Source organism: Triturus cristatus, chromosome 6 (assembly GCF_964204655.1).
Source record: "Triturus cristatus chromosome 6, aTriCri1.1, whole genome shotgun sequence".
Lineage (NCBI taxonomy): Eukaryota > Metazoa > Chordata > Amphibia > Caudata > Salamandridae > Triturus > Triturus cristatus.
Genome location: NC_140589.1, coordinates 1,929,186,216 through 1,929,208,438, shown reverse-complemented (window position 1 = coordinate 1,929,208,438; position 22,223 = coordinate 1,929,186,216). Strand labels below are relative to the sequence as shown.

Here is a 22,223-nt window from a genome sequence, read left to right as displayed (position 1 = left end):
GTTTCACACACACTACCGGTTTTGCAGGGGGGCATGGTTGATTTCCGTTGATAGGTGGTGTTGCTTAGTCTAATGGTCCCACTTGCGCTTGAGCTGGTGATTCATTGAAGGCGCTGTTCAGGGGTGGATCCTTCAGCGGTGCCTGGGTGAGTGACTTGTGCAGGGGGTTGGGGGCCTTTCCTTTGGAATCGGGTTGTTCGGTGTAAACCTCGGTGTCCTGTCGGTGCCTGGGTGGCGTAAGCTGTGAGAAGACTGTTTTGTATTATTGCATTTAGTGATGATTTTGCTGCTTGGCCAACAAGGTCCTTTGGCCACCAGGAGTTATGCATGTGGCCCTTCTCAATGTCTTATTGATGTATGTGCTACTGTTGACAAAGGGTAAAAGGATTGTCGGTTTTGGCCGGGGATCGGCAAGTATGGTTTCATCTTTCTCTCTGAACACTGGTGCATTATCGGCCTAGAACCCAAGTATACTTCCCGGGGCTCTGCTCACACCAAGGAGGGCCAAGATCACACAAAGCACAGGGGGAGAGTGCGTATATGACATCACAGACTTGATCAGTGATATTATCATGGTTCTTCCTTTGCCCCAATATAGACAAAAGTTATGGACTGGCTCTGTGTTGCCAAAGGATAGTTATGTTGTCTCCGCATGCACCTCTCTCGCAGTACAACAAGGTCAATTTTGTCTCCAACGCGGGGATTGTGCGCCACTATTCCGTTTCCAAAGGGCTCCCGCTTTCCGCACCTAGATCACGTGCAGGTGACCTGTCTGGCTGTGGCGGAAGTTGATTAGTGTGTTGGTCCCATTTGCGGTTGAGCTCGCTATGCATCGAAGGGAGACATTTAAGGAATGTTCAACACGTTAAGGTGACAGTCCCACCAAGTCAGAATGGAAGCATCCTCAATATGCTACGCAGGGAAGCCAGAATTTTGGCTTCAGCCATCTTATACAACGAACAAGCATTGTTTAAGCCAAGGGTACTGGCGTGTAGTGAGGTACGGTGGTTTCTGGTATATACCCGGAGGCAATGTCAGGAGCCGCTAAATAACAGCCTGCCTTGCCACCAGTTAACAGCCCAATGGTGAGAAAGTATAACTTTACACTTATTCAATGAATTTCACCACAAAGTGAGGCATTGCGAAATACTGGGAGTGCATTGCGCAATTGGCTATGAGGGCCTTCATGGGGAACACCTGCGAGTACCATATAGAATCAGGTACCATGTACACTGGGTGGGCAGTCCCCTGCAGCCAAGGGCCGGTATCAGGTAGCTTCAGTAAGACATATTCACCCGCGCGTCAACCAGGGCAGCAGGCGGGTGGTGGTAGTTGTCAGCTAACAAGTGTGCTGTGGCGCTGTTAAGTTCGGTAAACACGGCGTTAGTGCCAAATGGCGACAGGGTAATTTCGACCTTTTGGCGTCCCAAAATTCAGGAAAAGGCAGGTATTTGCACACACCTTTCCCCCTGGTTCCGCAGACTTGTCTGCCCCCCCCCCCCCCAGGTTATCCTTCTGCGGGCTAGAACCAGACAATAGAAGGGGCATCTCTTGGGATTGGGGTCCCTATCACATTGATAGTCGAGCGCTGGGGTAGATGTACCATGTAAGGCAGGGTCACCACTGGGGTGGTCCCCAAGTTCTGGGGTCAAAGTGGGTTGGAGCATTAAGTCTTCATTCCTGGGGTAGCATCCAGCAACCCCTCAATCCAAGTAAGGGCAGTTAGGATAGATAAGTATCAGCGAGGGGGTAACATACACTGGCTAGCAGCGTCACCGTACCCCGGGGGCATGCGCGCTTAACAAATACACAAAGCTACAACCAGCAGTGTGCCAAGTGGCATAACGAGTGAAGATGTTTAAGAGGTGTGTCTCTGGTGTTACAGCTGGGTGGAGCTAGTCCCACTTAGAGGTACGCCCGGGGGATAATGGTGTGCTCCTTTAGATCCCCATGACCTAGGCGGTGGGTGGCATCTACCTCATCTAAGGTTAGGCACTAGATTACAGACACTGAGCCCTGTATCGAAGCAGAAGATTCTCTAAGCGGGTATGCCTAGGGGACTTCCCAGAGGGAGCTGAGCGGTCGAAATTCCTATAAAGAATAGGGGATGCAGGGCAAGCGCTGGGGTGCAGCCGTGCGCAATGTTCATACGCCGTTAGGGACATCCATGTGTGCATTGATTTAGCAAGTAAAGGGACGGTGCCAAGGTTAAGTATAATCCTTCCCGCACTAATAGCCTAGTTGGCTAGCAGGGGTAGGAACGGTCTCCTAACAAGTGAGTGCTGGTCCAGAGATCGGAGACACATGTTTCCAGTCACTCACGGTGCCAGAAGGGCGGCATCCAGTGTGATCAGCAAATAGGAGGGGCATCGTGAGCTAGGGTGTCTGAAACTGTCCCACCTTGTGTGGGACGGGGCTGAGTCATGTGATGCAGTGGTACCTTGCGGCGTGAGGTTATTGTGCTTGGCACAACTTCACCGGCATAGGGCGTTTGTTTCATCAGACACTAGCTGATCCAAGGTAACGTCTAGGGCTATTGGGACATAGATGGGGCATCGATAACCAGTAAAGATGTCCTTTCATCTAGATTTGCAGGAGGCTCTAGACAGAAGATCTAGCGGGCAAGACTATAACTATTTTGGTGGGGGGCTCTGGCGGCGACGGTGGCCGTCTCCCAAGCTGTGGCGGAGTTACAGTGCAATCTGGAAGCAAATGGGTACCGAAGGGTACTTCTGCGCGGCACCATAGGGGGTGCCAGAGCCCAGGAGCCTCATGGGAGGTTCCTGGAAAACCGTGTTGGCGCCCCGTTAGTCCTTTGGGCGGTTGTGGGCCTGAACAACCGGGGGCTTGCCTTGCTACGTTCCGCCCTGAAAGGGGCTGAGTAATAAGAGATCGTGATCCGGAAAGAGGATCACCGAAGGGGCAGCACAGATGGGGTTCACCCCAGTGCTGCTTGGCTCATCAGGCGAGGCGTGCAGGCGGCCCAGTTGGTTGCCTGCCCTTGGATCGACCGTAAGATAACCCACCATATTACATAACGGTGTATGTAATAAACCTGCAGCAGTTTCTTACCCAAACAAAAATTTGTCTGGTGTGTTTTATTTATCCGTAGAACATGCATCTATTGTGGGGGGTGGGGAGTATTGCCTCCTGCTGGCGCTATGTGTCTGTGGGGTCTGCTTCCCTGCCAGCAGGCACAGAGTGGGGGGTGGGGTCTGGATCAGGCACTAATGTTGCTGAAAGTGTTTGTTTGGGTAAATACAAATTCTTATCAATAAAGCCAGTCTTACCAGTGCTTTAAAACGAATGGAATGTATGTGAGAGAAGGTCTGTGGAGAGATGAGGGGCACACATGGAATGCGTGCGAGAGAAGGGCTGTGGAGAGATGAGGTGCACACATGGAATGCGTGCGAGTGAGGGGTTATGGAGAGATGAGGGGCACAAATGGAATGTATGTGAGAGGGTCTATGGAGAGATGCAGGGCACAAATGGAATATATGTGAGAGAGGGTCTGTGGAGAGACGAGGGATACAAATGGAATGTATGCGAGAGAGGGTCTGTGGAGAGATGAGGGGCACACATGGAATGTATGTGAGAGAGGGTCTGTGGAGAGATGAGGGGCACAAATGGAATGTATGTGAGAGAGGGTCTGTGAAGAGATGAGGGGCACAAATGGAATGTATGTGAGGGAGGGTCTGTGGAAAGACGAGGGGTACAAATGGAATATATGTGAGAGAGGGTCTGTGGAGAGACGAGGGATACAAATGGAATGTATGCGAGAAAGGGTCTGTGGAGAGATGAGGGGCACACATGGAATGTATGTGAGAGAGGGTCTGTGGAGAGATGAGGGGCACAAATTGAATGTATGTGAGAGAGGGTCTGTGAAGAGATGAGGGGCACAAATGGAATGTATGTGAGGGAGGGTCTGTGGAAAGATGAGGGGCACAAATGGAATGTATGTGAGAGAGGGTCTGTGGAGAGATGAGGGCACAAATGGAATGTATGTGAGAGAGGGTCTGTGGAGAGATGAGGGGCACAAATGGAATGTATGAGAGAGAGGGGCTGTGGAGAGATGAGGGGCACTGGTGCCTGGGGTCGTTTGGGAATCCAAGGAGGTGGCGGTCCACAGTGAGAGAAACCATCAGCCTGGACCCTCAGTATGGCTGGCGGCCGGAGGGAAAATAAAGAAAAAAAATTGAATTCTGCAAAGATGAAATAGCAGTGAATTCCGTCTCACCCACTCTAAGGTTTGACCACCTTCTTTATTCTGTCTTTTTAACCCGAAACGAACTCGTTTCACTTCCTCTGGACTCTGGTTAATCACTGAAGCACCCCCCAATTATTGACACCCTCCACTCCCCCCCCTTCTATTACTTTGGCATTGGATTGTACTACAATGTTCTTTAAATGGCTCTCATCCGTTTCAATGCCTCCGCGGTAAAAACAAAATATAGACGAATAGTTACACAGCTTCCGGGGGGGGGGGGGACACTTCCTGTGCCAGGTGCAGAGGGGCAACAGCTGCGCCTGCATGCCTTGGCGTGCGGGGGAGGGGTGGAGGGTGGAGTGTGCTGGTTGCACTTCCTGTGCCAGCTGCAGGGTGGCACTAAAGCTGCATGCCTTGGCGCGTGGCAGGGGGTGGTGGAGGGGGTTGGTGGCACTTCCTGTGCCAGCTGCAGGTTGGCACTACAGCGGAATGCCTTGGCGCGCTCCCTCCAAATCAAGCCGGAGTCACGAGCTCTGCCCACACCTCCTCCGCTCCCAGGGTGCCCAGGCAGGGCAGGGGGCAATGCCCTGTCACATAACAGGTGTTTAAAACCTGGTATAGCGCTCTGAGAGAAGGACTCACTGTGCGGCGCTTCTATCCCCAGAGAGTCAAAGCCTGAAAGTGAATCCAGACCCTTGGCTGGCACCGGGCGACACTTGGCACCCCCACCGCCCAAGGCACCTGCTGCTGAGCTGGGGGTGTCCTTCGCCGTGAAAAAGACTCCGCAGAATAAATGAAAGGACCGCATCTTTGGACGTGTGAGCCTGTTCAGTGACGCTGCCCATCGCCTACCATATCTCACCCTCCAATCCCCAGGCACGGCCTCTGGCACTGTGCCACCCTCCCTAGCATGGACCCTGGTACGGTCCCTAGCACAGCCTCAGGCAGACCCCCTCCACACCCCAGGCACGTCCTCTGGCACTGTGCCAGCCTCCCTGGCATGGTCACGGGTACGGTCCCTAGCACAGCCTCAGGCAGACCCCCTCCACACCCCAGGCACGTCCTCTGGCACTGTGCCAGCCTCCCTGGCATGGTCACTGGTACGGTCCCTAGCACAGCCTCAGGCAGACCCCCTCCACACCCCAGGCACGGCCTCTGGCACTGTGCCAGCCTCCCTGGCATGGTCACTGGTACGGTCCCTAGCACAGCCTCAGGCAGACCCCCTCCAGGCCCCCAGGCACACTCAAAGCACACTCCCACGCACTATCCCTGGCACACTCCCTGGCACGCATTCCCCGGTACACTGTCCCAGGCAAACACTTCCATTAACACTCCCCGGCACCATCACGTGCACACTCCCTGGCACACACTCCCAGGCGCAGACTCCCGAGGGCACAGTCCCAGGGCACACACTCCCAGGAACTGTCTCTGGCACGCCCCCTGGCACACTTCCAGAGCCACATTCCCATGAACACTCCCTAGCACACACTCCCTGGCGCCGTCCCTTGCACACTCCATGGCACACACTCCCAGGCACACACTCCCAGGCACACACTCCCAGGCACACACTCCCAGGCACACACTCCCAGGCACTTTCTCTGGCACACTCCCCAAGGCACACTCTCCCAGGCACACACTCCCTGGCACACACTCCCTGGCGCTGTTTCTTGCACACTCCCAGGCACACTCTCCCAGGCACACACTCCCCCAGGCACACTCCCCCAGGCACACTCTCCCTGGCACACTCTCCCTGGCACACACTCCCTGGCACACACTCCCTGGCGCACTCTCCCAGGCGCACACACCTTCAGGCACACTCTCACAGGGACTGTCCCTGGCACTGTCTCAGGCACGCCCCAGGCACACTCCCTGGCACACACTCCCAGGGAATGTGTGCCTGGGGGAGTGCCAAAGACAGTGCCTGGGAGTGTGCGCCAGGGAGTGTGCGCCAGGGAGTGTGGCTGGGGCGTGCCTGAGACAGTGCCAGGGACAGTTCCTGTGAGATTGTGTCTGAAGGAGTGTGTGCCAGGGAGTGTGCGGAGTGTGTGCGCCTGGGAGAGTGTGCGCCTGGGAGTGTGCCTGGGGCGTGCCTGAGACAGTGCCAGGGACAGTTCCTGTGAGAGTGTGTCTGAAGGAGTGTGTGCCAGGGAGTGTGCGTCTGGGAGTGTGCCTGGGAGAGTGTGCCTGGCATGCTCCCTGACACACACCACGGTGCACCCCCTGGCACCCCTCACCTGCACAGGCTGTCTCTTGAACATGGTTCGGCTGCTTTGTCCCTGGAGACCCCGGATGTAGGGCTGTGACTGCTCCTCCGATCAGAGCCACTGGCAGAGCAGCCGCAGAGCTCTGAGGTGGGCGCCTTGTCTGGACACAGGCAGGACTCCTGGCTGGGCAGTGGTTCCACCAAGGCAGGGATGGGACCTGACTGGTCTGTGGTGGGTTCCACCGGGGTAGAGATGAACCTTGCTGGGCAGTGTTTCCACCGGGGCAGAGATACACTTGGCTGGGCAGTGGTGTGTGCCACCGGGGCAGATATGGACCCGGCTGGGCAAGTGAAAGATTCTCGCTGGACAGGGGCGGGGTGCCTGGCTGGGTTGTGGTTGGGTTCTTCTTCTAGATACCCGGTTCCTGCCGGATCAATGTTGGGGGTCACCCTGCACAGACGTGGGGGTGCTGCCTGGCACTGGTGGGTTGGCTCACAAGGTGCCAGCTGCAATGATTCAGCTCTAATCGAAATGCATGCTGGTACTTGTAGTACCTTCCCGTGAGAACATACTGGGTGGCGAGAGTGCGCCTCCAGGCTGCCAGTGCAGCTGACAGGTACCCCTCGCTGATCTTGTCTGGAGGGGGCAGGACCCCTTCACCCAAAGAGGGGGATGGCGGGGGGAGGGGGGCTAGACTGGGCGAGTTCAGAGAGACCTTCCTGCTGGGCGATGATCTGTGGCCAGCCCTGGTCCTTAGCACTGCACCGAGGGGCCAGGCTCTGAGAGGGGCACATTGCTCTCCAGCGCATGCCCAGCGCGGCTCACGCCCCCTCGCAGCCAGGAACTCCCAGAAAACGACACCCTGGGCAGGGAGTGTGACACGGACCATCCTCACCCCTCCAAAAACATGTCTGTGGTGGAAACCAGTGCTTTACAGCGCCGAGAGGAGAGGCCGTTCAAGGAGGCACTAAACTTCAACAGAAGAGGGCGGGACAGTCTGCAGCCTTCTGGGCATGCGCAGACTTACTATACTAATCCCAGGCGCGTGCGCCCCGAGGATCACTGCCTCGAAGCACTAGGTTCATTAATGGCCAGCTAGCACCACAAATCTCTTTAATCCCAGCCTTTGGGTTTCATTTCAAGCCTTCGCTCCTGGTGCAGACCTCCTCCTCAGATCTGCTGACGTCACCGACCCCGGCTGTAGTAGCGTCCCTTCTTCTAAGCACTTAGGGGCAGATTTATGTTGCCTGGTGCATCTCTGCAAATCAGCAGGGATGCGCCAGGAAAGATGCGGCACGCAAGTTTAACCTTGCCCCACCCATGATGCGCCGCATTTACAATGCGGCGCATCATGGCTCAAGGATAAACAGATGCGTGTCGCATCTGGGGCGTGAAGTTGGCGCAGTGCTGAAGTAGTGTTGCGTGCGACACGCAATCCAGCACTCTTCCAACTTGCTCTATCTGTAACGTGGTGCGTCAAGCCTTACGCCTGCTTCAAGCAGGCACAGGTTTTTGACGCATCAGCATTGGAAAAGTGACTCAGTGAAATCTTGTAGATTTTACTGAGTCACTTTTCAGGGGCGTCCCTACGACAGAACGCCCCCCCCTGCGTGGAAACGCCCACATGAAACCTGACGGCGCGGGGCTTTACACCGTGACGCATCTCCATAGATGCGTCACAATGTAAATAGGGTGCAATGTGGCGCAGGGTTTACGGCGCCGCTGCGTCACAAAAGTGACGCAACAGCGGCGTAAAAGTGGCACAAGTCCAACATAAATCTGCCCCTAGGGTCTTAAATGGCCAGATAGCGCCACCAGTCTCTTTAATCCCAGCCTTTGGGTTCCATTTCAAGCCTTCGCTCCTGGCGCGGACCTCCTCGTCCGATCTGCTGATGTCACCGACCCCGACTGTAGTAGCGCCCCCACTTCTAAGCACTAGGTTCATTAATAGCCAGTTGGCACCAGTCCATTAGTCTCTTAAATCTGAGACTTTGGGTTTCATTTCAAGCCTTCGCTCCAGGTGCAGACCTCCTCGTCCGATCTGCTGATGTCACCGACCCCGACTGTAGTAGCGTCCCTACTTCTAAGCACTAGGTTCATAAATAGCCAGTTGGCACCAGTCCATTAGTCTCTTAAATGCCAGACTTTGGGTTTCATTTCAAGCCTTCGCTCCTGATACAGAGCTCCTCGTCAGATCTGCTGATGTCACCGACCCCGGCTGTAGTAGCGTCCCTACTTCTAAGCACTAGGTTCTTTAATGGCCAGCTGGCACCAGTCCATTAGTCTCTTTAATCCGAGCCTTTGGGTTTCATTTCAAGCCTTCGCCCCTGATGCTGACCTCCTTGTCAGATCTGCTAATGTCACCTACCCTGACTGTAGTAGCGCCCCCACTTCTAAGCACTAGGTTCATTAATGGCCAGTTTACGCCACCAGTCTTTTTAATCTGAGCCTTTGGGTTTGATTTCAAGCCTTCGGTCCTGGTGCAGACCTCCACGTCCTATCTGCTGATGTCACTGACCCCGGCTGTAGTAGCGTCCCTACTTCTAAGCACTAGGTTCATTAATGGCCAGCTAGCGCCACAAGTCTCTTTAATCCCAGCCTTTGGGTTTCATTTCAAACCTTCGCTCCTGGCGCAGACCTCCACGTCCTATCTGCTGATGTCACTGACCCCGGCTGTAGTAGCGTCCCTACTTCTAAGCACTAGGTTCATTAATGGCCAGCTAGCACCACCAGTCTTTTTAAACCCCAGTCTGTGGGTTTCATTTCAAGCCTTCGCTACTGGTGCAGACCTCCTTGTCAGATCTGCTAATGTCACCTACCCTGGCTGTAGTAGTGACCCTACTTCTAAGCACTAGGTTCATTAATGGCCAGCTAACGCCACCAGTCTTTTTAATTCGAGCCTTTGGGTTTCATTTCAAGCCTTCGCTCCTGGTGCAGACCTCGTTTTCAGATCTGCTGATGTCACCGACCCCGGCTGTAGTAGCGTCCCTACTTCTAAGCACTAGTGTTGTGTAGTTCCTATAAACCTATATAGGATCTGTGCATTTAGACAGCATACACCATAGGATTGGTATTAGACTGATTCTGGACACCCCCACCAGGTATGTTAGCCTGTTGTTCCAGCCAGCCCACAGTGCCACTCGAAACCTCTCTTAACAAGGAGAGAATAGTTCTTGGCAACCATCGAACATGACAACCCTGATCCCTCGGGACCGCGGAAACAGTGTACTACTTTTCGCTCAGTCACTCGTCCTCACTTCATCTCACAGAGATACACAGAATAAACGGGGGGACGGACGTTTTCAAATAAGTATTTATTGAACCAGCGTCATTCTAGCGTAAAATCAGCGTGCTGAAACAATCATAAGACAGAAACAGATATAAATGATTATAAGCACTAACAGAGTAAAAGGATGGTACCATCGTGCTAAAACAATGAATACAGGCAAGTATATAAAATACATGACAGTAGAATGCGTATTCCTACTAGATGTACTTAAGTTTACCTAGCATGTATGTAGGTGTAAAAGCCAAGAATCCCTCTAGGATAAAGCCAACCCATTACCTGAAGTGAGAGACTGTGGGACCCAGTCTTGGTCTTGAGATGGACACCCCGCAAACGATGTCTGACCACTGCGAGCTGGAGTGTCTCCATGCAGGAGCCTCAGCGTCTCGCGTCAGTGTGTCGGCATGGAAGTCCTTTTCTCCTCTGACTACCTTAGCAAGATATGGTGTTTATATACAAAAAGTAGTACCCTCAGGGGTTCTATCTTTCTGTGTCATGTCGGACTTAGGATGACGGAAGGAACGATCCTTATACACAGTTATTACGCTGGAGATGGTAGTCCTGCTGAGTTTACAAGAATCCTCATGCATAATGGATGAGGCTAGTTTTCAGGGAAAACCCCACGTCCTGTAAGCAGTACTGTAACTAGGTAAAAGGTCAGTCCCAAGAACCGATATGTAGTGTAATGGTAGGGGAGAATATAGGTGAATGGTTAAGTTGCTACCTGGGCCTAAATTGGAGTACCTATATGAAACATAGCACCCACTCCTCATTGACTGGACAGCATACTAAAAAGTCTAATGAACGGCTAAATGTTGGACGCAAACTATTAATGAGTTCATTAAAAATAGTACTTAAAAACGTAATATTTCTAAATAACTTCTAAAAAAGAAAAAAATATTGCATGCGATACAAGTCTGTACTAAATATGTTTGTGTATATAGTTCAAACAATGAGTGACTTAAGCCATTCAGTTTAAAAAGGTGTCATATTGTTTAAAATTCCAAATTTGGTTGTTTTCGAAAAAGACAAATTTTCCCAGCACATGATGAGCCAAATGTTTATGTGTCCTGGCTGGGAGACGCAACATCACTGTTGCCTACAATCGCAGACAACGGTCCCTGCAACACCTCGCAGATCAGGTCAATCGAGCAGAGATGTTCCTCCGCATTCTCCACAGGCACTGCTGGGGAGGCCTGTGTGACAACCAAGGCCTGAGTACTTGTACGGGAGCCGGTATCCTTTCCGACAGGAGCTGAAGCATCCTTTGGTGGCTCTAAGAATGCAGACATCGACATTGGAATATGCGGAGGACACTGCAGAACATGGGCCATTATCGGATCCAGTAAAGCATCAACGTCCGGTGGCACAACTGATGGAAGTGTTAGACAGAGATTTAACACGCGTTCTTGTCCGCAGAACGGCCATCGGAGGACAAGCAGAATACAGTCAATCCAGACTGGTCTGAATGACAGGAACCAAGACTTGCTCAGTTCTCGAAGACGAGATGTGCCCAGATGGATTACCATGCAATCATGGTATCAGCGCTCCACGAGCATTTTTTCCATCTCCTTGGTGACTGGGACGTCCATTGCCTTGCAGAAAAATGTCAATCAGGATACCTGCTATTAGAAACAGGATCAGCGGAAGCCCTCCAAAAATGCTTCTGAATACGGAGTGTATGAAGTTGAGAATAACTCAGAGGATTGTCTGAAAGGTGCTTAACAGTCCAGAACCTATGGGTTTAAATAGGTGTACTATATCCGTTGCATCAGACATGTTAAAGATACCTTATACCATTTGTATGAAATGGAAAGGGAAGTTTGTTCATACTAGTGCCTGTATCTCAGCCGAGGACCATGCAACCTGGAGATCATAAGTTTCTCGGGCGGAGGTTAAGGGTACGGTTTTCTGTAAAAGCATGGCTTTTTTCGGCTCAGTGTATCAAACAGTATAAAGGAAACATTCAACGAAGGTCATAATGGCACCTCCCTGACTGTATGGGTTGGTGGAAATAATACTTCCATACAGCAAGTAACCCTGGAGCTTGCAGTGACAAGATATGCGATGCCCAGAAGCATCCCACAACAACCTTGATCATTCAGCATCAAGTAACTCCTATTTGAAAGCAACTTGAACACCGGATTAATCACAGCAGCTGGGGACCCTTTCAAGTGACAGGATAGGTTAGCAACTGAACCATTACAGGACCCGTGAAGCATGATATCCTGGCATATGGGAGATCCACTTAGAGAATTCTCGCAGTTGGTACTGCTAAGGAACACTTCCATGTCCCCATTCCTGCATCGAAATCTGTATGGTAATTCCCAAGATTCCTTGATGAATTCCCTATCCGACGCTTCATATCTGCCCGCCTGTTGTTGTTATAGGCCGTAATGAAACTGGAAAGTTGTGACCGGTAATGTTATATGGCCATGGATTAACCATTCTGTGGATGGTGACTCTGACACTGTAAAAGGTAATTTCTCCAGTGTTTCAATACGCAGCATTGTATATTTTGCTCCCCATTGTGCCATCGTTATCTGCTTCTCCATTAGATTATATGCAGAAAATGGGGACTTATTGTTGATAAATCGCCGAGGCACCTAACCAGCGTTCAATGATTGCAGCGTCCAGCTTAATAGCATAATAAAATATGACTGGGATTGTCCGTGCTGTAGTATGGACAAGTCTTGTTCTAGTCTATCTATAACAGAAGAAACAATGTTGCCCAGTGAATAAATCCTGGATGTTAATGTGGTCAGTCCGTTGTCAACTACTGCTAACGCCTTTTCTAAGTTAATTGTATCTATTTCACGAAGTCTCTCCACAGGTTCTTGATGAGAGATTTTCCAGATTTCTTTATAGACAGCGAAATAGAAACGTTTCTGACATGGCTTTCTGGGTCCTAATAAAAAATCCCTTAGATCCACCTCATCTGAGAGTAGGGATAAGTTCTGTTGAGGTTTTTAGCCAATCAAGGCACAACTTCCCAACACTGTATGAGGTCACTAACCCCAGATGAATTACGGGGAGTTTATTTTCTTGGAATATCGCCGGGCTGACTTCCAAATTGAAATCCGTAGATTGGATATGTTTTGTAAATAACTATGATCTATGCATATTCCAGGAAACTTGGTCATGTGAACCCTGTTTTGTTCAGGGATATCTGAATTACTCCGTGCCGGCTTCAAAGGGCCCTAGGGGAAGACCCATGGGAGGCCTAACAATATGGGTTCGCCAGTGTTTAAAGCTGGTTATTAAAGTTGTTGATACCAAAAACCAAGATATCCAATTAATCAGATTGGATCTAGATAAATTAGGTAGATTGGATATCTATAATGTTTATGTTCGGAGCAATAAGGGGGGGAGGTCTGATTTTCTAGTTGCTCTAACCACTCTGCTTGACACCCACTCTCTAAATAATAATATTGTCATAGCGGGTGATTTTAATAGAACATTTGAACCCTTAATTAATGACCATGATTTATTCGGTGATGAGGAGGATCGACAATGGGGTGTTCCTAAACTAGAGCTCCCACCGGTTGTGCGGTGGACAGCCGATGTTATTGGCCTAAATACTATATGTTATGAAAAGGGCTTAAGAGCCCTAAACGGTAGGACTAGTGGCGACAGGAATGGGTCAAGTACATTTGACAAGGGCCGACATAACAGTAGAATTGATTATGTGTTATGCAGTTTAAAATTATGGCCTTTGATTTGTGACATGGAGGTTGTAGGAAGGATCGAGAGTGATCATAATCCCCTGTGCACCATCCACAAATTGTGGTCCTATACCATCTTATCTCCACGTTTTTCTACGACTGTTTCTCCCCGGATTGTTCCCACAAATGACATGCGGAGATTAAGGTGGGAAAACGTAGCAATTGACCACCAGGCCATTGCTGAGATCAATGGCCAGGTGGACATAGCAATATCAGCTATAGAGCACCTAAACCCACTTAGCTCTGGCTTAGATAAGGTTGAAGGATTACATAACTCTCTCTTTTGTGTAATCAAGGAGTATTTCCTTAAACCCGTGAAAAACAAAGGTAATAGAGTCCCTAAGCCTGCTAAGTGGTATAACGAACAATGTAGGGAAGCACGATTAGCTTTAGGTGCAGCTATCAAGGGGGGGCAATCCACTTCAATTCAAGCCGCTAGAAAGAACTATAAAACCAGTATATCAAAGGCTAAAAAGGCTTGGGATGAACACCACTGGACTGAGCTAAAGGCAGCCAGTGACAGTAGGGACTCCCGGCTATTTTGGCACATTGTTAGATGGGGAAAACCTGGCTCTCCCGAGTGCCCACATAACAATGTGCCTGAAGAAGAATGGATAAAAATTTTTAAAAACCAGTATGCTGCACCAAATAATGATAACATGGCCCAGGAATTCAGTGTAGACGTCCCTAAAGTGAATCTTTTTGGTATAGCTGAAATGTTATCGGCCCTGAATACGGTTGCCTGTGGGCGTGCCCCTGGTCTTGATGGTGTGCCAGCCTATCTATTTTTAAATGACAAGGAGCGCTGGTGCCAGTATATCCATCTTCTTATTAATGCCATTGCTTTGGGTGCTGCGGTACCAAAATCCTGGCAGGGTGCAGTTATCATCCCCATCTTTAAGAAAGGTGACCGATCCCTTCCGGGTAATTACAGGCCAATAAGCCTCATAGACACCATTCAAAAGGTCGTGGGACGTGTGATCGTCAATAGGCTCCTGGATTGGGCGGATGAGACTAATGCTCTTTCATCATTCCAGGCTGGCTTTCGATGGTCCACAAGCACGGTGGATCAGGTTTTCCGTTTCACCCTGTTACAATGGAAGACGGTGGTGTTGGGCAAAGGAAGCTTGTATGTGGCCTTTGTCGATCTACGGGCCGCTTTCGATCTTGTCCCCCGATCTAAGCTTTGTATGGCCCTAAATAAGCAGGGTCTCCCTAGCGATCTATTATCTCTGATAATGAGGCTACACAAATCTAACTATGCCAGAATTCAGTGGGGAGGACTCGGCTCGGTAACTTCGGACTTCCCTGTAGAGAGGGGAGTCCGGCAGGGCTGTTCGATGGCTCCTGTCCTTTTTACCTTATACATTAATGATGTTGTTGCCCGCATGACTTCCGCACAAGTGGACGCTCCTTTTTTAGCTGGGACTAAAATCCCTATTTTAATGTTTGCAGATGACACGCTCATCCTATCTAAAACTCCTAGTGGTTTGCAGTGTGCCTTGTCTATTTTTGACGAATTCTGTGGGGACTACGGACTAGAGGTTAATATTGCCAAAACAAAGCTTATGATATTCAACCCCCACCGTAGCTTTAAATCTAAAATTATTTTAAATGATCGCCCGCTAGAAGTAGTGAATACCTTTACATATCTGGGTATTCATATATCTAGCAAGATGAACTGGCGGCATCATGTTGATATTGCTACACTCAGACATAGGCAATTGGCAGGTGCCATTTGTTCAGAGCATAGGAAACATCCCTGTCTGAGCTTGGCCTGTGCTCACTTTGGGATGCCCCGGCGACAGCCAGTTTCCCATCTAAAAGCACTTTAAAGAATATCTATTGGGAGATGGCTGCTCGCCGGTATTGGAATAGCTCGAGTGCCGGCTCTATGACCGGAGAGTTCCTAGAGGCCAAGATGTATCCTTGTCTAGAACCATATTGGGACATTATAACAAGGCCTATGGAAAGAAAGCTTCTTTTCCAACTGAGAGCAGGTGCACTCCCACTTAAATTCTTGACATCTAAGTGGGAAGGGGGATCTTGTGATGGATGCCCTGCCTGTGGTATCAGTAAAGAAACTATTGGTCATTTTCTATTTGCCTGTAAGTTCTACGCGGTTCCAAGGCATAACTGGATGTCCCCGATGTGTAAAAATCTAGGAACAACCAGTGGTAACCTGGCCCTGCGTATTATATGTACCAGTACTCTGCCATGGATTTCAGTAGCCACTGCAAAATATTTAGGCTGGGCGTGGTCGATTAGACAGAGACTGCTAGTCGTTTGACTATTCTCATGATTAGGGATAGACTGCTAGTCTTTTGATTATTCTCTCCTATAGCATTTTTTCTGCACTTTGATTTCTATATTATGGTTTTAAAAGTATTTTTATTCAACTATTTTCTTTCTGCCTTTTAAATTTAAATTATTTACCACCAAAAGAACAGTACGTTTTTATAGGGTCATGATTAAGACAAAAATTGTACATGTATGCTTTGTATTTGAGCATTTGATCATAATTTAATCTTATTTTTAAATATTGTATGAGTTGTTTATTGTAATTGTATTTCTGCTTTTATGAATGATATTCGAATAAAGCATACTTGACTGACTGACTGACTGACTGACTGACTAACCCTAGATGTTCTCTGTGTGCATAGCGTTGGTCTGGTCTATGGATACTAAACCCTTCGGTGGTACCCTTGAATCTTGACTGACATCTGTTGGTGTCTGTGGGCCAAACTAACCATCTCTTCCAATTGGGATCTGAAGTATTGTACTGCATGATGTCATCTATTGTAACCCCTCCAAGTGATGTAAAATTGATGTTTGAACGTGTGGGAATCTGCGGTGTGTTCAAATCCTTGTTCTTGTCTAGTTCAAGACAGGAAGTCTGTTGCATAGTTTAATTCAGAAATATTATCTGCTGTGGAATGAGGCACATTCTAAATAGTGCTTCTGTTCCCAGAACTTGCCATTCCTTAGAACCCCAGACTGATTTTGTGTCTATAGACTCCTTCCATAGGTCGAAACCCCATTCAGACAGTTGGGAAATAAAGGATGCAGGATAAATCTGTTTGGTGCTAGTCAGCATATTTTTCTGTGCAGGTGTACGTGCAACCTTATAGTAATACCAGGTCGGGTCAGAAGTGTTAAACCCCGAAAAATACAAAAATGTCTGTGCAAATGTCTTCGAACTACCTTTTGGTGGTGTCGGGCAATATTCCCATTGGTGGTATGTGAAAATATTTCATGTGATACTAGATTTGTGTAAAAAGTGATGACCATAATGATGGTAACAATACATATTGTTCTAGTCTGCTGTGTCTTCTAACATATCAATGCTTGAAAATGCAGCGGATTGTTCCAAATCAGACAACATATTATTTACAGTTTCAAAATCCCAATCATCAGAAAATGTACTGGAGGTAATGATATAATTTAGAGAAATTTTAAATGAATATGGTATTTTCAAAAGTTCAGTGGGGCCAAATACATCATAATCAACTTTATCCCAAACTATACCATCAGGAATTGGAACAGCTGTAATGTTCACGAAGGACAGGTCTCTTTGTTCACGATGAGATGATGTATGAGGTTTCAGGACCAAGTCACATTCGATACTGCAGAGTGTTCTGGGAGATATTTTCCATTTATGAGTAAGCAAAAGACAGTCACTAGGCAATCAAGAACAGAAAAAACAATATTCCAGTTATGATCCAGAGCTGGGGCCAAGGTGAAACTAAGTAAGTTGTTTTTTTAGAAAAGTGTAGAATTCTCGAATTCATTGTTTACCGGAAACTGGAGCTGGCATTGTCTCAGGTTCACTGGGATCAAGAGAGAAGGTATAAAAATCGATGAAGTAGCCAGATGCAGTCCCATCTATCTTTGGTAGCTCAACAGGTTTTGTTGAACTGGCAGGTGTCTCTTGTCGAGGCGTATTGCTGTAGACATTTGGGTTAGGTCGAATTGAAATCTGTCTTTCATTTGTGTTCTGAATTTCTGTTTCAAGAGGAACGAGTTCCATTTCATTGTTGGAAATTCCATAATTTTTTAATTGGTGACTCTTCAAATGTTATGAGTCTTTCTGACTGAACTTCCTGTATGGTAACGAGAGGAGAGCACCAGCTACCTAGGAGCCCACAAGTCCTACTATTCAGTATCGGCCGGCTTGATCAGATCAAGGGAGACAAATCTCTATTCTTTTTTTCTGGCAAGAGGCGTAAGAAGTATTGTGCTTGTTCCTTCGACACCAGGACAGGTACAGGCTTTCTGTATGATGGCCCAAATTCTTCTTTGGTCTTGATCTTTTCTCTGACCACATCTTCGACTTTTGGGATCCAGACAGGTCTTGCTGTGACTGATTTGACTACCCCAGTGGCAGTGCGTGTTACTTGCACCTTGCTTAATAGTGCCCGGGATTTATTCAGATGCTGTAAAATAGCCAAACGTTTATTGATATCAAATGGTTTTTCATCTGCCACTGTGCGTTCATAATCGAGATCAGGCACCCACATTCCCGTCCCAAATAGGACTTCGTAAGGAGTGACACCGCCTAGAGAACTTCTTGGCATGTTGTTGAGGGCTTGTTGTACCCCATAAAAGGGATTGACCCAACTACCACCCGAACCTAATACTCTTGCTGTTAAAGATTGCTTTAAGTCTTAGTTTTTCCTCTCCACAACCAAATTTCCCTCGGGATGGTACAGAGAGGAATACCGCAATGCTACATCCAAACCTTCCATGGCTTTCTTGTAAGCCCTAGAGCTAAACACAGGGCCACGGTCAGAATGTAATGTGCCAACTGCGTAGGCCCCTATAAAGACTTGCAAATCTTTTACAACAGTTCAAGCGTCAGCCAAGCGCTGAGGCTATACCCATAGGAATCTAGAGCATGAATCTATTGCCACCAAGATATACTTGTAGGCCCCATCCGATTCTAGGGGGCCGCAGTGGTCCAAATAGACACAAGCAAGTGGTCTGTCTGATACTAGCAGTGGTGTCTGTGCTGGACGCGCCACAGTGAAACCCTTCATCTGCTGGCAGATGTTTCATTTTAAGACAACATTATTAGTCTGTTTTGTTAAACCAGACCACCCCACAGCAATGTTTCAGTAAATAAACTGTTGCTATAATCCCTGCGTGTGCAGAACCTAGACCCTCGTGTGCAGATAGTATTACGCCGAATCTGCAATCCTTGTTTGGTATTATGCTATCCCCCACTCCTGGAATCTGAGCATACGGAATGTTGTTTGCATCTAACTTGTAGGAGTATTTGAGTAGAAAATCTTTCGGTAAGGCTGGGCTGTTTTTGCGTGAAGCAATGACCGCTACTACGAGTGATTGCTGCTACGACAGCAGTACATACTGCCCCCTTAGCTGCCTCATCGGCAAATGAATTCCCTTCAATGTGAACACCATCACGTTGATGACTAGCGTGTGTATCACGTGAGCGCTCGGTAGTTCGTTTTTCAACTCAGCTACTTGTTCCCATAGCATTTTATGCTTAATTGTGCCACCTTTTGAGTCTTTAAACCCATCTTGACCCCAGTAATGAAGATATACATTGTATGACTGGACACAATAAAAAGAATCACACACAATTGGAGTGGGGAAGTCCCGATCCATATTTATTAGTGCCAGTAATAGGGCTTTTAGTTCTGCCAGTTGAGCCGTGCAGTCTCCTAGAGACTGCGTCTTCATATCGCTGGGATGGAACTTGCCATCCTGCATACTACCCTTTACAATCGCACAAGCGGTGCTGTATTGCTGTTTACTTCCTATGGCCGGCTGAGCAGATCCGTCAGTGTAAATAATGTATTCCTACTGCTCTAGAGGCATTATTTCATTTGGTAGAGGATATTCTTGTTCATATTACAGAAATGCTTATGTTTTTACACTTGGGTCATATCTGTATTCTGCATCCGTTGCAGTGAGAGAATTAGCCCATTGTACCCATCTTGGATGTAAGGCTTTAGCATTAGTAACGCTTGCCTTTGTAGCAGCCTCTAAGGCAGGTACCGGAGTAACAACAATTATTCGTTTGCCCTGAGCCAGTGCTCTTTCTCTTACTACAGCGGTCTGTACTGCTGTCAGTATTTTTTCTGGGGAAGCAGACTGCATTTCAGCATATGTGTACAGGTGTGATTTATATGCTATGAGTACTGTTTCTACTTCATTGAAAGTTAGGTAAGTGTACCCAGATTGACCCGCTATAACACGGATCACCAAGTTGCAGACATTTACCAGTGTCTGCAAGTGTTTTGAAGCTATCATGTCAGCTTGTAGGGAACGAAGGATATCTGTGTGTTCCTGTGTTCAATGCCTAATTGAAAAATCAGGTCTGATTAAGTCGTAGAAAGGATTTACTCTTTCGGCGTAATCCAAAATGTATGTTCTGCCAAAATAAACAAGCATTTGCAATGCAATAAGTCTCGCATGTGCGAAACTTTAAGCTATTGGCATTGTAAATGACAATGCCTTTTACTTAGATGTTTTCAAAACCAACACATAGATCAAATGTTTGTCATTTACAATGCCAGTAGCTCAAAGTCTCGCAAATGCGAGACCTTTTGCATTTGCAATGCATTAGGTCTCGCATTTTTTAGAGTTTGCGCTATTGGCATTGTAATGTAAATGTTTTTAACTTATATGTTTTGGAGTGAAGTGGATGTCTGTGATGGCAATTGTGTCTTTTTCAATGCATCTAAAAGGAAGCACATTTAAACTGAACCTGTGTATTTGTAAAAAGAAGGAAAAAAAATGTTAAATCCTGAGAAGCCTCTTGGCGCAATATAACAGCCGTTAGTTGTTATCTTATTCAATGGTACCCATTTACTGAAAGGTGAGAGGACACGCCAGGATTCAGACCTTTGCAATAATGGTTCAAGAAATAAAGCAAAGAGAAGTGGGGACGAGGGACAACCCTGTCTTGTCCCCCTACAAATCTAAACTACATCTGAATACCCTCTATTGACTCTAACTCTGGCTGTGGGTCCTTTATATAAAGCTTGTATAGCTGTTATGTAGCCTTCCCCTATACCACACCATCTCAGGACTGCCCAAAGGTACTCCCAGGCGACCCTATCGAAGGCTTTTTCTGCATCTAAAAACAATGCTGCAATAGGGTCGCCCAGGGTTCCTGCTGCATCAAACATTGTAATAACTGTCCTCACATGTTGGGTGGTTCCCTTGCCTGGGATAAATCCGTGTTGCGACTGGCTTACAAGCTGCTCTATGTTCCGCGCAAGCCTTGTCGCGAGAATCTTAGAGTAAATTTTAACGTCAGAGTTCATGAGGGTAATCGGTCTGTATGAGGCAGGGAAAATAGGGGATTTCCCTTTTTTTGGATTAACAACAATATCCGCCCCCCCCCCCCCCCAAGACTCCGGGGGGGGTACCTCCTTGCTGTGTATAGAGCATTATATGAATCATCTCGACAAGCAGGATATCCTGAAAAGTTTTATAAAATTCCACTGGGATTTGATCCGGCCCAGCAGCTTTCCCCGAGGGGAGATTCTCCAGTGCCCCTCTAATCTCTTCTAATTGTAAAGGGGCGTCTAGCATCTCTCTATCCTCTGACAAAAGAGCAGAGGCAGAGATGTCAGTGAGATATCTTTCTATATCGGTTGGGTCCCTTATTGCTTCTAAAGAGCACAAGTCGGTATAAAACTTGTGAAACACTTCTCTAATAAAGTCTGAGTCAGTACCCAGATTTCCCTGAGAGTCTTGTATCTCCTTAATGTCAGCCTTTGCTACCCGTTGTCTGGTTCTAACAGCCAAAATATGCCCGACCCTCTCACTTAGCTCGTACGTATCCCGTTTATGTACAAGATATTTTTCAGTGGCTTTTGCAATAATGCCCTCCGTAGCATCCCCTTTGAGAGTAACCAAGCTGAGTATATAAGGGTCGAGTGGTATTCCCTGCGTTATGGCTATAGCTAAATTTTCTTCTGCTACATATAGCTTGAGCCTTATACCTTCCAAATGTCTTTTTTCCCTTTTCCTCCTTGCCATTACAAAACTCATCGTTTCCCCCCGAACCCCAGCCTTAAAGCAATCCCAAACTGAGCCGGGGGACGTCGTACCTCTATTATCTTCCCAATAGTTTGTTATCCAGCTCTTCATATGATTCTGGTATGCCTCATCTTTTAATAAGCTACGCTCGAAAGTCCACTGTGTTTTTATAGTATTTATCTGAGTGGTGTTTAAGGTTAAAACAAGAGGATTATGGTCAGATATAATCCTAGGTTGTTTCTCTATTTTTGAATTACAAATTAAAGAGTTGGAAATCAAGAAATAATCCAATCTGACCAATACTTTGTGTGGTGAGGAATAAAATGTGCTGCCATCTATAAAGGGATGGTACTTCATCCATGGATCCCCTAAAGAGTTGTGCTGGGTCATGGCGGCAAGGGCTCTATGTGATTTTTTCTTTCTCCCTAAGTACCTCCCACTAGGTTCTAAAAAAGAGCTTCTCGGGTCATGGATATTGAAGTCCCCACAGCATACAATAGGTTCTGGCCACTGTGGCATTTCCATATCCATATACTGCCAAACATCCGGGTCATCTTCAGTAGATCCATATATAGTGACTAATGTGAACCGTGTCCCTTTAAAACATAGATCGACCATGACCCATCTTCCCCATTGATCCTCCTTTTTCCTATGCACCACAAGATCCCTAAGTCTTCCTAATATTGCTACCCCCCTGGTTCTAGTGTGTTGTCTACTTGCTGCAATTACATCAAATCCCAGTTGTTCCAGCAGATATAACTGCGATGCTTCAATATGCGTCT

The 22,223-nt window shown here is 47.8% G+C and overlaps 1 protein-coding gene across 1 annotated transcript in view; it reads right to left on the bottom strand.

Moving 5' to 3' along the window:
* LOC146822510 (uncharacterized) overlaps window positions 1–7,327 on the bottom strand; it is a 181,694-nt gene extending 174,367 nt beyond the window's left edge. Inside the window, exon 1 of the mRNA XM_085613627.1 lies at window positions 6,442–7,327. Coding sequence (XP_085469753.1) covers window positions 6,442–6,465 — 24 coding nt within the window. The 5' untranslated portion in view covers window positions 6,466–7,327. The remainder of the gene's footprint in view (window positions 1–6,441) is intronic.
* Between the last annotated feature and the right edge of the window lie 14,896 nt (window positions 7,328–22,223).